General features: G+C 43.2%; 1 protein-coding gene across 6 annotated transcripts in view; it reads right to left on the minus strand.

Annotated features, from left to right (window-relative positions):
- The window catches only part of NTN4 (netrin 4), a 139,297-nt gene extending 121,072 nt beyond the window's left edge, over positions 1–18,225 (minus strand). For 5 of the 6 annotated variants that reach the window (XM_078076429.1, XM_078076430.1, XM_036085842.2 and 2 more), the window contains exons 1-2: positions 17,626–18,225; positions 14,077–14,606 (exon numbers count right to left, since the gene is read on the minus strand). In XM_078076429.1, coding sequence (XP_077932555.1) covers positions 14,077–14,606; positions 17,626–17,680 — 585 coding nt within the window. In that variant the 5' untranslated portion in view covers positions 17,681–18,225. Of the gene's footprint in view, positions 1–14,076; positions 14,607–17,156; positions 17,529–17,625 lie in introns of those variants that run through there. The other variant, XM_036085845.2, reaches the window with a different exon arrangement.
- Between the last annotated feature and the right edge of the window lie 20 nt (positions 18,226–18,245).

Raw genomic sequence — 18,245 nt, forward strand, 5'->3', positions numbered from 1 at the left:
TAAACTACACATAAAATGTCATCTATGAGTGTAAAATAGAGACTCAGGGAGTAGAGACTCATTTCTTTTTCCCCTGCCTCCCCTTTCTTCAACAGTTAAGTGACTTCCTTTTGCTCAGTGGTTAAGGACCATTCACTTTGCCAAAAATGAGATATCCCCCAAAAAGGTTACACCAAAACAGGGGGATGCTGCCCAGCTAGCCGGAAGAACGATGTGACTAGCTAAGCAGTGCTCATCCCAGGACCTGTGCTATTGGAGTAGTTCGGAGGTAAAGGATTTTCTTAGTCATTTACTCACTCAATGGCATAATCGGTGTGTTCAGAGGTGGGTGAGACACTAGAGTCCTGAAACAAACCTTTAAATCTGTACACGATCACTCAACCTTTGCTGACACATTTCACGGGATGAGAAACGCAAGGGAACTCTCTGTCTCTTGGATATATCCAGTTTTTAAGAAAGTCTTTCTTTGGTCATATTCTTGCCTTCTGAAAGCATCAGAGTCCATTTAATCCCTCTTCAAACATCTAAAGAATGCTAGCAATTCCTGAACATCCATAAATCCTCTCTCATAAGCAAAATATCCTAAGTTAATTGTTCATTATATAATGAGATTTCTAATTGCTCTCACCAGTTCTGCTTGGCTTTCTCTAAATAGGAATATCTTGACCTGAACATAATATTCTAGCTATGCTTTGATGAGAGAACACAATAGAAGGACTAGTCTCTCCTCTGAAACATTACTCTATGAACATAGCCTAAGGTTGCATTAGCTTCTGTGGCAGTCATGATATATTGTTGACTCATACAGAGATTACAGTCAACTGAAACCCTGAGGTCTTTTTCACATGAACGGCTGATAAGTCACACCTCTCTGGTGGTAGTACAGTTGATCTTTGAAAAGAGGAATTTACATTTATCACTATTAAGTTTAATCTCATAAATTTTGCCCAAGAATTTTTCACACTGCTCCCTGAGTTGTTTTTCATAAACGGTTCTGATTAGGCTATCCCTACCCAGAAGAGATATTGATTGGTCTCCACTACCTACAGGATCAAGTCCAAAATATGGACACACTAGACCATGTATAGTCTGACTTGATCCTCCAAGGCAGCCTCATCTTTCCCCCATCCCTCACCCTTCCTCACTCCCCACCATACCATAGGCTCCAACCATTCTGAGGGTTGATTTTCCTTATACATGTGCACTTTTCCATGGAATTCCCTTCTCCACCTTTCAATTATTAGTCATCCTTTAAAAGACAGCAATTCAGAAGTCTCAATTGGGATCAAGCCCCTGGGATTGAGCCCCGCATTGGGCTCCCTGCTAAGCGGGGAGCCTGCTTTTCCCTCTCCTTCTACCCCTCTCCGCTGCTTGTGCTCTCTCTCAAATAAATAAATAAGATCTTTTTTTTTAAAGATTATTTATTTACTTATTTGAGAGAGAGATAGCAAGAGAGAATATGGGGGGTGGGGAGGAAGAATCAGGCTCCCTGCTGAGCAGGAAGCCTATGTGATGTGGGGCTCAACCCCAGGATCCTGGGATCATGACCTGAGCCAAAAGCAGATGCCCAACCAACTGAGCCACCCAGGCGCCCCAAATAAATAAAATCTTAAAAAAAAAAAAAAAAAAAAGAAGTATCAATTGGACTGTAAATGCCTTAAGGCAGGGATATACTACAATGAATTTCAGGCAACTGGAAAGAGACGTAGCTTCCAAATCTTATTTTTTAAAGTATTTTTGTCTGTTTTGTCAAAGGAAATAATATTTAAACTTCTTTCTTCAAAGCTAGTTTCTCCTTTGAACTCTATAAATGCAGGTTACTCGAGATAGCAATTCTTAGGGAGAGGGAGTAACAAGGTTTTCAGTTTTTCTAAGTGAACCAAGTAGCTACCCAAGTTTGTCCAGAGGCATGGCCATGAGGTGACTGTTTCCTAGAATCACGAAATAACCACCCCTGTACCCAACATAGCATTGTGAGAAGAATCCCAGCTGGAAACACTGCAGAAGCATAATCAGGAGGCCCTCTATGCAATCATTTCCAATGATACTGATGAAAAATTAAACAAAATCCCCCAGTTAACCTTCCATGCACCCTTCACCGTCTTTCGAGAGGTAGTGATAAATTTGTACCTTTCCATCTGTGCCAGGCCTTCACAGATTAGGAATAGAGCCTGTGGTTTGGGTTTGCAAATACACAGAACCTATGACATTGTCCTTACTGAGAAACTGTACTGATCAACTGCCTTAGGATCTGTCATCCTAAATGGTAACTTAGGGGACATGCAGCAAGTCATCTCCCAGACTGTCTAGTGTATCTGCATACCAGAGACTCTGCATACAAATGCTTCAAGCCACAAAAAGCAATAAGTAGTTATCATTGATAATATTAACAACAATAATGCCTCAGAGTTCATTTACTTAAAAAATATCTATTTCATACGTCAGGCAGCATGTTAGATGCGAAGATAGTATGTTTCAAAGGGCGGTCTGAACTACTTTAAGGGGCTCACAGAACACTGTGATAAGTGCTACGACAGAGGTGAGCATGCGCTGTGGGTGCACCTGCGTGACACGCCTGTGTGGTGCCCCTAACCCAGAATCTTAGGAAGAGGTGAAGTTTAAGCAGCCCTTAGGGATGAATAATCTATCCATCAACACATCCATCCAAAAAATATTTGACTGACAACTGAACTAAGTGAATGAGGTAGGACTGGAGGAAGGGAACAGAAGAGAAGAGCATCAGGACAAAGCAGCACGTGTGCATGGCTCAGAGGGTGGGAGAGAGCCTGGCCCCTTGGAGTAATACAAGTAGCTCAGTAGGTACAGCCGGAGGAGGGCGGGGGAGGCAGTGATGAGAGGCAAGACCAGGGCATTTGGAAAGAGCCTGGCATGCCACAGTAAAGAATGTGGACTATGGTATGGGGGAACTGGGGACTCACAAAAGACTTTTAAAGCAGAGAAGTGGCATTTTGGATTTTAAAAAGCCCCTTTAGAGTGTGGCATAGAGAAGAGATTGGAGAGCAAGCATGACAGAACAGGGAGAACATTCGGAAGAATATTGCAATGACATGTACAGGTGACAAATCACGGTGGTTTGCACCAGGATGGTTGTGTATGGATGGAGAGAAACATGCATACTCAAAACACACCCCAGGAGCAGAACTGGATAGGTCGTGGTAAATGACTGCCACGGGCTGAGGGAGAGAAACGAATTGAGAATGAATCTCACCTTTTGCCTTGAGGGGCCTTTCTGGGTTAGCCTGTGATGCCATTCACGCAAGTTTTTATTTTCTCAATGAGGTAGGAGGCAAGCTCTTTAGCTGAAAGCAAGAGGAAGTGGGGTGGTGGTGAGGAGGGGTCTCAGGGAGAGGAGAGAAGCTCTGAAAGACTCACTACAGGAATGAAAGAGGGCTGAAGAAAAAAGGATTTCCAGGGAAGTTTGAGGGTCAGATTAGACTGGAAAACATAAATTCATAGCGGCATCTCTCAGCACTGTTGTATTTTGAATTTTTCCCAGCAGAGTTCAGCTGTCTAGCTGGAGGAGCAAGAAGATGAACAGTAGAATTGGAATGTGATGGGAACATAAGGGGGCAATGGAGTTGAGAGAAGCGATAGAAGATTCCAGAGAGACAAATCATGGGGGCAGGCTCCGTGTCATGTTCATTTTCACAGACAGGTTCGTATTTTGAGCCAGAGAAGAGATAAAAGAACTGGTCTGATGTGACAGAACTAGACGCTTTGGGGAAAGAGATGAAAATTTGAAAGAAAAATGGCCATAAGTAACACACCGGAATTGATAGCACACATGGGGAAGAAAGGAATTGGGGAGCAGGAGTTGACAGTCACCTTGCGATTTTTTGGGTTTTGTTTTGTTTTGTTTTTGCAAACTATACCTCCTCACTACATTCCACCCAAAGGAACCCCAGTGGGCTTACACGCTCCTGAATTTTGATAATCATCATGGAGGAAGCTACTCTTACAAAGAGGTGAGTTGCACCCATTTGGGTGGGAAACAACAAAGATGAGGGTTCTTGGGGAATGAGGTGCCTGGTTCTTCTAATAGATCATTGGTTTGAAATGTCCTCCATTGACCTTTGCTTTCATTTGGAGATAGGGCCAAAGGTCATATGAGAGAAATATAGCATTGATTACGAGAGAAATTGATGGAAAACCTCAAAGACCCCCAAAGGGTCAGATTGCCTGGAATAAAAGGAAACAATAGAACTTAATGGAGATTAAACAGTATAAGAGAGTGACTACATTTTCTCCAATCTAATTTTAAACGTAGAAGCTCTTTTCAGTGGCAGCCAAAAGATACAATGTTAGCACAAATGAACATGATGTCATGTAGAAAGCATGTGAATATTTTTCACAATTATTTTATTGTTTTAGGAACTGTAATTATAAAGTGTAAAGTAACATCAGCAAAACAGCTGATGCCTGAAAAGACTTCTGTTCCTCTATCATTTGCAGGAAGTTTAGGAAGAGAAGAGAAATATGATGTAGAAAGAGGGTTGGTGTTTTTTGTTTGTTCCTTAACAAGACAAACCATCCAGGAAAAGAGTTTTTTCCTTAGAGATACAGAAAGATGTACACAAAATGCCTGGCACAGAAACTGGCACATTCTACCATAATCTCCAAATGTTGGCTTTCTCTTCTCCTCCTTGGCAAAACAATTAAGCATTAACACAGTGAGCATTAATTAAAATCTTAATAACACATTTTAAAAATTGTGACAGTGTAAACACATGTACTTAAATGGGATTAACCGTATAGTTCCTATGCCTTAGGTAGCTGCCCTCCATCGCATTCTGCAAATCAAATTTCACAACACACTAAGCAGGAAAAAATGTGTACAATGCTACATTTTAATTTCTGATACTGTGATGGCTCAGGGGCACTCAAAAAATAATTTTTTATAATCATTCTAAAAAATTGCTCCTGCAGCTGCAATTTTGAGTCAGAAGAGGGTGAAGAGTGGGATAGGTTAAGATGAAATGGAATACGAGGCACCTAAAATCTGAAGGTCGCTAAAATCAACTTTTCCCTTCAGTACTCTTCCCTCTCCCTTTTCCATCCTCATTCAGTATCCAGTCAGCACTCTTCCTTCTCCCCATGCGTTCTGGTCTTTTGATAACCTAGAGTTGCAGCGTCTGTGACTTCCCTCACACTTGTCATTTTAGAATTTGCATCGGCCGTCCTGACTGTGGAAAGTCAATGTTATTTGATGCATGCTGGTTCTTAATCAAACAAACATTGGACCCCCAGACTGGCAAGACTGGTTTTCATATAAGCCTTGGGATTTGCAAGTGTTTTTTTTTAATAATGGCAGCATCACTGGACTGAGTTTGATCCTCCCCTGGACTCAGTTGTTGGACTTTCCTCTTCATCCACATCCACCCCCTGATAATCTCATCCAGTTTCATAGTTTTCAATATCACCTCTACACTGATGACTCCCAAATTTATATCTGCAGTCCAGACCTCTCCTCTGAACTCTAAACTCACAGATCCAGCCGCCTATTCAGTATCTCCACTTGGATGTCTCATAGGCAATTCATCCTTAACGTGTTCCGAAATGAGCTCCTGGCACTCCTCTCCAAATCTGCTTCCCTAGAGTCTTCTCCACCTCAGTAAATGGCCATTTTATTCTTCCAGGTGATCAGACTAAAAGCATCCTTACTTCTCTCTTTCTCTCACACACTACATCCCACCTGTCAGCAGACGCTGTTGGCTCTATCCACAGAATTGATCTAGAATTCAACTACCTTTCACCATTTCCGTTGCTCCCCTTCGTCCACACACTGTCAGATCTAGCCGGAATTATCACAGTAGAATTCTAGCCAGTCTCCCAGCTTCCCTCTTTGGTCTTTTCTTAACACATAAGCCAAAGTGATCCTATGAAAAATAAATTGACCATTTCTTCCCTCTGCTTAATACCTCCAATGGCTTCCAATCTCATCCAGAGTAAAAACCTGTGATCTTATCATAACAACTTCTAATACTTTATAGTCCAAATTGGGACTACTTGGAGAATGAAAGGGGATGCTAAAAATAATTAACAGGCTGATCTAGGTGTAAATTTGGGCCATCCTGACACCTACTAGAGGCCCCACACTCTAAATATCTCCCTGATCTCTGACCTCACCTACTATGCTGTACCTCCACCCCTCTGCTTCATCACCGGCCTCCTCACTGTCCTAGTGGCATCAGGCACACTTCCTTGGGGCCTTCGCTCTTTCCCTATATGTCTACTGCTCACTTCTGCTTTCCTTCAGGTCCTTATTCAAAAGTCTCGGTGAGGCTTTCTTCCCCTAGGAGTTCTTTCTAAACATTAAAAACCTCCTCCCCACTTTCCAGCCCCTTCCCCTGCTTTATTTTTTTCCTTTACACTTATCACTGTTTAACATTCTATATATTTTACCTTGTTTAGCATCTTATATTTAGAATGTAAGCTCAAGGGCAGGAATTTTTTATTTTTTTGCTCTGTATCTCCAACTCCTAAAATAGTGGCTGGCAGATAGGAGACACTTTATAAATATTTACAGAAATAATGAATGAATCATGACTACTTTGAAAAGATCAGCACTTAGTAGTAGATGTATAACATCCAACACAATTAATAAACAGAATTATTATTTTGTATGTAGTTATTGTCATATGATTCAATTCAATAAATGTATTTTGCACAGTTAGGCCTCGCAGAGACCTGTGTCAGGTACAGAGGTCGGGGGGCTGGGAGCCACAGGGCATATACAAGGACAGATGGGACAAAGTTCCACAAGAAGTGAACACTATAGGAGTAGAAGAGATAGGGGACATGATATGGTTACATGTGAGTGACACAGAGTGCATGAAGGTGCAGAGGAGGGAGAGGATATATTTACTGAGTTTTCAGACACTTCTGATTACTGATCGGAAGCAATTACTTCTGTATTCTCTGTCATGATGCATGTTCCTCATCTTCCAGAGCCCCCAATCCCTACCACCACCATTCTGGTTTCTAGGGTTCTCCATGCCTTGGTAGGAAGCGCCTCTTGTATGCCCTAATATACTTGACCTCCAGGTGCCTGCTCCTCGTCTGCTCTTCATTGTCTGGCCTTAATTTTTCAGTGTGAATCATTCATTGCTAACTCAGCATTTTATAAACTGATTTCTCAAAGATTCCAGAATATTTTAACGAAATATTGGCAAAGTTAAGCCACCTAATTGAACAAATGCAAAGCGAACAAGCAAACAGATGGTAACAGACTTTTTTTTTTTAATAGCTAGAAAGGAGGTATTTTTGGAGGAAGAGTCTACTCTTTGAAATCAGTAAATCAAAGTTTATTGATTTAATCTGTGGATTGGTTCTAATTTTTATGTAGCTTCTTTAAATAATTTTAATTAACAACTACCCTGTGGATTTTCTTTAAATTAAAGGCTTTTTTTTTTTTTTTTGAAGAACGCTGTTATAAATCTCTAACCACAGCCCTACAGGAAGGGAGTATCCCCAGGGTGTGGCTAATCGAAACACTCTAAACAAATACATACAACATTTTATTTTCAAGGAAGTGCAACAAAATTATAGCTAGGAATATGCTTCAAAGCAAAACATTAATACACTGGATGAATAACTTTGTTAGAAAAATTACTTAAAGCAGTTACTAGCTAGTTTACTTTTTTAAAAAAAATTTAGTTATAATAAAACTTAATCATATAAATAATTTTAAGACAAGCTAATAATCCCAGCTCTGGCACGGGTTGGCTCATTGCTTATTTGAGTCTGACCAAGTTACTCGGACTCACTAAGTCTCAATTTCTTTTTCTGTAGAATGGGGTTAATACTGGACCCAACTACCAGGGTTCTTGTGAGAATAAGGGGTATGGTACATGCTACAGAATGCCTGGCACATGGGTACTAGCTGCCCCCATGACTCATGGCCATTGCCGCTGCAAAAGTAGGCACAAGCAGATTTCAGTGATTGAAGAAAACAAGTAGCTAAGCAAAGAGAAAGCATTCCGACTCATGTATTACTTTATCTTTTCAGCTAAAAGCCTAAATATTGCTTAGCATATTGTAAATGTAAATACCTGCAAAAACCTGATTAAGTAATTAATCATTTTCTGCACACTTGTGCCAGTGACTTTACCACAAGGTATTAAAATGTATTCTTTTCTATGGCCAAAGAGACATCCTTCAAAGAGACAAATGAGTACTCAGATTTTGAAAGGCATATTATTTGCACAACGTATCTGGGAATTAATCAAGCACCATCTCATATTATTTAATAAATCAGCCCCCCAATGATCGTGTTTAAGCTCTTACCCAGTGCATTGTAAGGACAGCGAAAGAAAGGAATGTATATTGTTTTTGTATCTTTCACACCACCTGACTTGGGACAAAGGAATTTCAGACTAGTATAGTGGAAATAGCACTGGGCTAAAAGTCAGGAAACACGGATTTCAGCTGAGTAATTATAGACAAGTCATTTAACTCCCTTTAGGCTTCAGATTACTCATCAGTCATGTGTTTTTCCATTGATGACATTTAGGTTCCTTTTCAAATGCTCTCATTCTAAGAAACACTAGCAAGAGGGATTTTTATCGATGTTTGTTGTTGTCATACACAACTTCATTTTTCCATCTCTACAGATTGAAAGACACGGGACCCTTAATTATAGATTTTGTTCGCTCAGGAAACTTGCCAGGACCTCAGAGTTCTTGACTATTCCACCAAACACGAATCCTTCAATCTGTTTCGGGAACAGCAAGCCCTCCCTGCTAGCACTCCCTATCCTCTACCTTGTTTTATTTTCTTCTCAGTCCTTATCACACTCTATTTTACTTAAGTATTTGTTCTCTGTGCTCCCTCCATCCCCCTCCCCTAGTACCTAAGCTTCACGGGGACAGGGACTTTTATCTCTTTGGTTCACCACCATATCCCCAGCATCTGGAATGGTATTGGACACCTAACAGCCCCCAAATTATTTGATGAACAGATGAATGAATAAACATAATTTAAGGTCCTCAATTGCCTTTCCCCAACCACAACTTATCTCATATTTTTACCAGTTCAGCTTCTCCATGTTAACCAGGGTTTCTGAATCTTATCCCCCCCTACCCAAGGCTTGTATTCATTTCTCCCTCTGTGTCATTTAAGGATATTCTCTTACTTGTCATCTCTCTCATCTGTTCACACTCGTTTATTCAGTTACAGATTTACTGGATGCCTACTGTGATCCTGGCAATGTGCTTACATGCTGGGCATAGAGAGGCAAATAAGGCCGACACAATCCTTCCCTGGGGCTTCATTTGAGACCAGCTTTCTTCTGTTCTTGGCTTCTCTGTGCGGCTGCCTCCCTTTGAATGTTTTATATTCATAGTGCCCCAGAGGAAAAAAAAATCTGTGTGGTTTGGTTGGTTGCTATTCAATTTTGAATAGAGCTCTTCTAGCAACAAGTTAATAGAGCAAGGGGCAGCAATGCGCACTTCTACGGAGATGATGACTCCATCACCCTAGAGGTAGTGTGGGGTCACTGGAACATTGCTGTCTCCTGAACAGTGACAACTGAAACTCCCGTTGCATGAGGCCTCACTGTGCAGAGCCTAAAATGACTTGCTGCATCTCCTCACTTCTGTTTTCTGTACCCAGAGGGGGTTTCTGGGTATTTCTCTGAATCCCCCCAAAAGCCTAACTAACCTCTCATCTTCAGCTTCAAAGTTATTATTACCTACTGCTCCAACTAAGTAGAAGATTAAGCCCCCAATAGGCATAGAGCCTTGATGTCGAACCATGCCAAGCACCAGGCCTCTCTGTGCCTTTTTAAAAATTATTGAGGTATATGTGAAAATTGAGAAGTATATACATATATATATATATTTAAGGAGTATGATTTGACGATTTGATGTACACGTGCATTGTGAAATAATCACCATGTTCAAGTTAATTAACATACCCATCACCTCAGAGAGTTACCACTTTTTTGCATATGTATGGTAAGAATACTTGATATGCCCTCTTAGCAAATTACAAGGAAGTACTGTTAACTATAGTCACATTGCTGTACACTAGATCTCCAGAATTTATTCATCTTGCATAACTGAAACTTTGTATCCCTTGAACAACATCTCCCCCATCTGTCCTTTTACCAGGATTTGGGGAGCATTAATACCTCCATCCCAGCACTGCCAACTTGTGATCTGTGGATCTCTGGGGTTCTGAAAGCTAGTAATTGGAGTTCTGCAAAAAGAGGGTTCTGTTGGGTAAGTAAGTTTGGGAATATCACATCCTATATTTCCCACTTAGGAACACAGGACACATAATGAGAACATTTACGTATTTACAAATGTTAACTTTGCTAAACCCACTCAGGGTTTCCCAACCTAGTTTGGTCATGGAAACTTTTATTCCCAGAACACCACTGATATCTTAGAGGACACTCCTGCTCAGGAAAAAGCTCTTCGGTACCGCCTTTTTCACCTTCATGTCACATGCAAATGAGTAACAAATTGTTGTGACAGAGTGAGTAAGAAGAGAGATATGCAGACATCTTTCTGCAAGCAGTTCTTGGGAGTCGACAATGATGAGAGAATATAGTTTTGTGGAACAAACACTAGACTTACAGTCAGAAGACCCATGATTTAGTCCTGCTTCTGCCATATAACTAACTAATGCAATGTTGTTGGGTAAATCGCTTCACCTCTGAGCCTTAGTTTCCTCTCCTGCAAAGGAGACGCATTGTAGGAGAACCATTCATTGTAACTGCTGACCAGTTTAGGAAGTTGTTGTGTAGCAGATTTAATTTTGATTTTAACTTTAAAGAGTATTCTTCCGGGTAGCTTTTGGGGCCCGTATTTTTTTTTTTTGAAGATTTTATTTATTTATTTGACAGAGAGAGAGAGATAGCGAGAGAGGGAACACAAGCAGGGGGAGTGGGAGAGGGAGAAGCAGGCTTCCCCCAGAGCAGGGAGCCCGATTCGGGGCTCAATCCCAGGACCCTGGACCATGACCTGAGCTGAAGGCAGACGCTTAACTGACTGAGCCACCCACGCACCCCACTGGGGCCCATATTTTTTAAAAGTCCTCTTTCAGACGACTGGTGCCTTCAACTCCTAAGATGGAGGTATCTGATTTCTTTGACATGAAGCTGCAGGTCTCTCTAAGGCCCTAAAAGCCCAAAGAAGTATTCTGGAATGAATAATGGAAACAAATTGAGTCTGGGATATATTTATGTTAGCCTGAGTAGTAGGATAATACCTAGAGAAGTCCTAAGAAGTCTTACATTGAATGGGGGAAGATATAGGTCTATAATATTATAAATAAGCAATAAATGAAATTTGAGATGACTTACTTGACCCTAGGGTAATTGGCTTATTTTTCTGATCAGTCAATTTCCAAAGATGGAGATAGGAGATAGAGAGTCGTACTGCAAAATTAATTTGTAGCTCAGCACTAACTTATATTCCACAGCAACACAGGAGACATGGGTAGTAATCCCCTCCAGGGAGGTGTCCTCTCATCCTTATCTTTGAGGAAGACTCTCTTCTACTCTCCAACTCGTGAGGGAAAGATTCACTCCCAAACCTGTGCTCTGAAGGGAAGAAATTCTATGATGGTTTGCTGTGTACTTGCAAAAATACTCTAGAGGGAACCAGATGGCTCCTGATTTTTTTTTCTTGTCATTGAATTATAAGTCTACTGAAATAACAGCTACAATGAAAAAAAAACTTTGGATATAAAAGGTAACTAAAACTGGATACAAAAGGCAAAATAACATAAATTTTAGTCTCTCTCTGCTTGAAATTTGATGTAATAAGCACTGATGACAATAAGTAGTTTGGCTCTAAAGAAGATAAGACTTGGCTTCCACTCTAAGTTAAATAAATGTTACTTTAGTTATCTCTAAGTAATTGCTGGGCCACCGTAATACATTCAATGTGATATTTGCTAAGCAAGCATGCCTGTCATCTGGTTACTGAAAGACTGTATTTTTGCAACTTCATAGATACACATGGCCCAATAGCACTGAGATGTAGGGAACCGATATGAGCACGTGGATCAATTCCAAAGCAATCTGAGAGTTCAAGCCATTCATTTGTTTGCAACACAAAGTGCTCTCCACATAAGAAAACAATGAGTCTAACTTATCCGTCTCTTTCCTGTCCTGGTATCTTTAAAAATGTCCATCATGACAGGGTGCACAAGGGTTTACAATATGAAGCCAACTTTATTTATTTATTTTTTTTAAAGATTTATTTATTTATTTGAGAGAGAGAGCATGAGCAAGAGGGGCAGAGGACAAGAGAGAGAGAATCTCAAGCAGACTCCACACAGGGCTCCATCTCACGACCCTCAGCTCATGACCTGAGCCAAAACCAAGAGTCGAACGCTTAACTGACTGAGCCCCCCAGGCGCCAACTTTAGAGACCAGGAAGATCATCTGTGTGCTGTTCGTGCCACATCCCACTTGGTTTCCTTGCCAGCAGCACTGGGCCTGGTCCGCAGAGAGCACACAGAAGAAGTATCTGGATAATATGGCTAAAGTCCATATGTCACTTTGGTAGTAGGGGGAAGAAGTTCCCAAACAGTTTTTTCATTAGGCTGCTCGCAAGCACCCCTCCCCCCAAACCAAAGGCAGAATTAGTGGCATTGACTACGGTGCCTAGCACATAGTAGGGGCTCAATAAATGTTTACTAAGTACAATCATCTGGGAAGCCAGTGAATACTAATACAAAGGACTACTAGAAGAGAGTTCATCTTAGTCTTTGTAGCTATTGTACTACATACATTGGACATAAGCCTCACACATAGTCCGGGCTTTCTCAGCCCTGGTACTATTAACATGTGGGGCTAAGAATTCTTTGTTGGGAGTGGGGAGTGGTGCTGTCTTGTGCACTGTAGGAAGTTTAGCAGCATCCCTGGCCTCCACCCACTAGATGCCTGTAGTGTCCCTCCCCCCAGCAAAAATGTCTTCAGGCATTGCTATATGTCCCCTGGGAGGGTCCAGGGGGTGGCAAAACCACCCCTGCTTGAGAACCACTTATTTAGTCTGTGTGTTCACAACATGTGCCAGAATTAGAAAGATTATATTCTCTCTTCTCTTTTTTTCTGAATCAACATTTTTTAAACATGATTTTATTTATTTTATTTTTTAAGTAAGCTTTACACCCAACACGGGGCTTGAACTCATGACTCTGAGTGAGTTCTACCGACTGAGCCAGCCAGGCACACGTCTGAATCCATATTTCTTGATCTACATGATGGTATTTTATTCTCTTAATCTGATTTCACTTAATTTAGTTTTCTCTAAATGTTTTCATAATGCTAGGCGGAGGTGGAGGGGGGACTTTCTAGGTATATCCATATAAGTTAAAAAGACCTGTTTTCCCTTTAGGGAAGGGAAAATATGAAACGAGGAGAAAACATTCCATACAGGAATTGGACTAGTAGCTAAGGAAGCTGTTTTGCAAAATGAGGTTGAGGTGGTTTTGGGCCCAGGGTAGACAGAAGTCCCTAAACTGCAACTGTGAGTCCAAAAAGAACTTTTGTATCTTAAAACACAGTACCCTCATCTGTTTGCTATGCATTCTTGTAATCTTAACAATAAAACTCCACTGTTATACAAAAGTATCCTTCTGACAAACAGACTTTTTTTCTCCCTTGGCTTTAGTTTTATTTACTTCCTATTTATGTTAACAGTTTCAGGAAGATACCCAGCATGCATGGACTCCAGGAACACGCTGTCTCCATAACTCTTGTTCCTTCAGAATTACAGTAAGTAGTCCCGCTAACCGAAGAAATCATTAGCCTTTAAACCTTGAGGATAGTGATGATGCCGTGTGTCTACTCTTCCTTAAAATTAAGAAAATTAAAACCTTAGAATTCCAGCTCAAACCCAGCCAGTGGACAACCTGCTTGAAAATGACTACACAACCATATCTAAGGGTGAGAAATAATTTATGACAAATAAAGCTCATGAAAAATTCTAATTTCATTCATGTTGCTACAAGTACACCTTCATGCTTTAAAAAAAATGTGGGCTGGTAACATTTTTCTACCTTACTTATAGCATAGAGTTAAATGTGGGCTCTTACCTCTCCTCCGGTGCATGGAAAAGGATTGGAGTATCTCGAAGTGCAAATAGCTCCCTTCTTGATGACATCATCTTCCAGGCCAAACGTAGCTGAGCAGTTAGTTGCAAAGTACTTGTAAGGCTTCCATGTCTTCCCAAAGTCCTGGGACCGGTCCAGCACCATGGCTGCTGGCCTGGGGGACTTGAACACCATAATTAGATGAGTGAAGTAGAATTCAGCTTCCAGGTCTAACTGGATCTTTTCTCTGTGCACATCCTCAGCAGACTGCCACCACGTGCGAGGAAACCTGAAGGATGAGTCCGCCATGGCGGCAGGCAAGTGAGCCAGGTGAGGCTGGGCAGCATGGCATTTGTCACATTTGGGCTGCCGACAAGTCAGATCAGCGTTCTCACTATAGGAGCAGTACAGGTCGGTGGCGTTCTGACCACAGGTGGTGTCTGCCCAGAGTTTTCTCCCTAAAGCCAAGTTTCCCATCCGAGGGTTGCAGGCTTTTTCACAGCGGGAACTCACTCCAACTACTCCACTCAGTCCTGGGAAAGGGAAAGCCTATGTTATTCAAGACAAACCCATCTGGAAAGCTCTTCTGTCTTCAACAGTCAAGTTATCCCCAAAGAGCTTAAGACTTTCACTAAAGAGGCCGTTCTATCAAATTTGAGCACGAATACTGTTCTGCATTTATAGTGCATCTGTCTATACGAGTGTGTGAGCATGCATGTGCGTGTGTGCATGCATTTCATGTCCAGATACACAATTCACATAAAGGGAGAGAAATCACTTCAGATAAAGGGTGAGAGGAAGGAAAATGGAAACACTGGGGGAGAGATAATGGGCCCAAAGCTTTTAAGTACTTTGCTTTCTAAACATTCCCTGTATTTGAAATATACACGTTTGTTTTGAAGTCATGACTTAAATAATCCCCAAAAACAATGATGTTTTTAAGATCACCCAATTTAGTCTTTCAAATATAATTTGAGTCCTTAGCATTATCTAAAGTGCTTATTAGAATGCATCAAGGAGGAAATGTTTTATTCTATTATATTTTTAATCCGAAAATGTGAAGGGACAAATTCCCTAGGAAAAGCAATACGAGATATTTTTTTTTAATTTTTATTTATTTATTGAGAGAGAGAGAGAGAGAGAGAGCATGAGAGAGAGGAGGGTCAGAGAGAGAAGCAGACCCCCTGCTGAGCAGGGAGCCGGATGTGGGACTCCATCCTGGGACTCCAGGATCATGACCTGAGCGGAAGGCAGTCGCTTAACCAACTGAGCCACCCAGGCGCCCATCAATACGAGATATTTAATCAATATACAGTGGGATCTCACTTAGGGAGGCAAAACTAGAGACCGCTGGAACTCACAGGCATAATATCTATTTTTAATATTGAGTAAATATAACTAAGAAAAAAACTCTCTAAACTGCCAAATGGCAGAAAAGCTTATTTGACATGCTCTCTGCCTCTTGAGTGCTTCTACCTATGACAGATTATATAGTAGTTGCCTGTTTGCTTAACAGGAGAATGTTTACAGTCTGGCAGCCACTAAGAGCACCTTTAAACATTATCGGTGAACTAAAACACCTTCTTAAAGAAACATGTGCTTCCACCCAACCAAAGGTCCAACAGACTTTAAGGTTTCAAAATTACTTAAAATGATAAACATTATCCACTTATTAACATCCTGACTATGTATTTTAATCCTTTAATTTGGGTTTGTCATGTTAATTATGAATACCTTAAGCAAAATCATCTATTGTAAAAGTTAAAACAGAGAAAGAAAGAAGGAAAAGGAAGTCAAACCCCAAATTCTGGCTAATTGAACGTTTCTGCTTCTTAAGGGAGAGCACCTCTGAACTGTTATCACCGTGCTATTGGAGAAGCCAAATGACAGCTTAGACTAGAACAGAGACATTTCACATGCTGACTGACAATCACCAGCCCCACATAGCCTCTGCAACCAAGAGAAAGGGCTTCCTTAGGCATATATTTTTTTTAAATGTCAATTTCAGATGTGCATTATGCCTGGACTCTTGTTTGCCACTGTTCTGATTAACTGGAGCAACAGTTGCTTGTGGCCAGGATCACCCAAACACACAATGGGCTATGACTCACCTGCAAAGCATTTCGGGGAAAATCATATACTGCCCGTACAAGTATTTTTGACTTGAAACACTTGCCTTGTGATATTTATTTACAACCTCTTGATTGCTTGCCTGTTTTTGCCATAACATGGTTTGAAAAGGGAAAGGTTTAATAAAGTTCACTCTGTGGTTGGGGGAGCATGCATAAATGCAGGCAGGGGTGCATCCCTAAGAAGAATTAAGGTAAAATCTTAGACCTCTAATGGCTCCTTGGGGAAAGTACTGAATCATTTTAAATGCCTCCGAAGTAATAAGTACAGAAAAGATTGTGGAGTCAGATAAATAATTGGTGGGCAAAATACTTGGGAGATCCCTAAAGAAGTAACTATCCAAGTATAGGAAGGATGTTCCTGAGCCTGCCTGGTTTGGGGTGAAGATTCTAAAACTTTGCTTTACTGTGTGCCAGCGTCCCTGAGGGCAGAGTGGAAGAAGCCGAAGGGAAGGTACGGTGCGCCAATGCTCTCTGTCCACCAGTCCGTCCCTCCAGCCCACACTCCCCTTTCTAGAGCAAACGAGAAACGTTTGAGAGATTGGATGGCTGAAGAGTCCCTCACTTTCTTTCCCCTTCACACCCTGAGCTACACTTACACCTAACTGTAAACCAGGTGACCCGCAAGGGGGAGGGAGAGGAACAGAAGGGGGGCTCCCGAATTTAGAAACGGCGCGCTAGGAACGGGTGGCCAAGGACAGCCCAGGAAAGACGGGCTGGGAGTAGGAGGGAGAGAGCCTCTGACGACGCCTCTGCCGGTCGTCCAGTTACCGAGACAGGGAGCAGACCCGCCTCCGACCTCCCACGGAGCCTCAGCCAGGGTACCAATTCCCTAGGGGCGGCCAGCCAGCTCGTGCAACCCAGGGTGATCACCTATCGTCCCAGCCCGGGGTCTCACTGCATTCCAGCCACTGCCGCGGTGAAAGGGCACACACCCCGCCCAGGTGTCCCTACCTGGTTCCTTCGTGCCCAGTATGAGGTCGGGGACTAGGGCGATCGCTCTCCACGAGAGAGCAGCCGCGGCCCACGCGCGCCCAGGGTCGCTGGGCCATCCCTCCCCATCATTCCTCAGGCCATGAAGTGCCGGGGGATGGCGAGCTTGGTCCTTTGTTCCCTCACAAAGTGGAAAGGCAGTTTTTTACAAGCCCAAACCGAGAAAGAAACCAAGGTCGTGGTATCTCCGGCAGGACGCACCCCGGATATCGGGTTATCCAAGGGCATGTGTATCGCAGTTGCAAAAAAATCAATAGTATTTTAAACGGCAGAGACCCGGGGAAAAGAGGCGGAACATGGCCACTCATTTCATCCTCGGGAGCTGAGCTTGGCGCTCCCAGCCCGCTCTCCCCTGCACCCCCGAGTCCCGAGGTGGGGAACAGAAAGCGCGAGGGAAAGGGGGTGGGGGCCCAGCAGCGTCACCACCCACCTGCGGCCACCGCCGAGCAGCCCCATAGCAGCAGCAGCCGCGCGCAGCTCCCCATGGCCGGGACGAACCGGGAGGACCCGGGCCGGGCGGGTGCGCGAGGGAGCTGAGCCCTCTCGGTTGTGGGATGAAGCGCCAAACAGTCCTCAGGAAGAACTGGGGCTCTTTATTTCTTCCCCCTCCTGGGGCGCCAGGCTCGGTCAGTGGGCGCCGGCTGCCGGGAGCCGCGGGCCGGGGCCGCGCCGGGCGGTGGGGTGACCCTCGCGCACCGGCCTGGAGGGGCCCGGGCACCTCGGGGGCGACGGGAGCCCCCGGACCATAGCCGGCCTGGCCGCGCAGCCCCTGCGGAGCGGTCCCGCGGGCTCCTCCGCCGCTAGCCCCGGGCTCGGCGCCCGCAGCAGCCGCTGAACTTTGCGAGACCTTTCACTTCCCGGCCGCCGCCGCCGCCGCTGCCTCCTGGGCGTCCTCCTCCGCTTTTACCACCTCCTCTCGCAGCCGCGTCTCGGTCCCGTCCTTCTCCATGGGCAGTTCCATGGGATGCATTTTTATTGCACCGACACCGCGGCGCTCCGGTGCCAGCCCTCCTCCCCTTGCACCTCCACCCCTTCCTCCTGCCCGCCCCC

The sequence above is a fragment of the Halichoerus grypus genome, chromosome 6, assembly GCF_964656455.1.
Source record: "Halichoerus grypus chromosome 6, mHalGry1.hap1.1, whole genome shotgun sequence".
NCBI lineage: Eukaryota > Metazoa > Chordata > Mammalia > Carnivora > Phocidae > Halichoerus > Halichoerus grypus.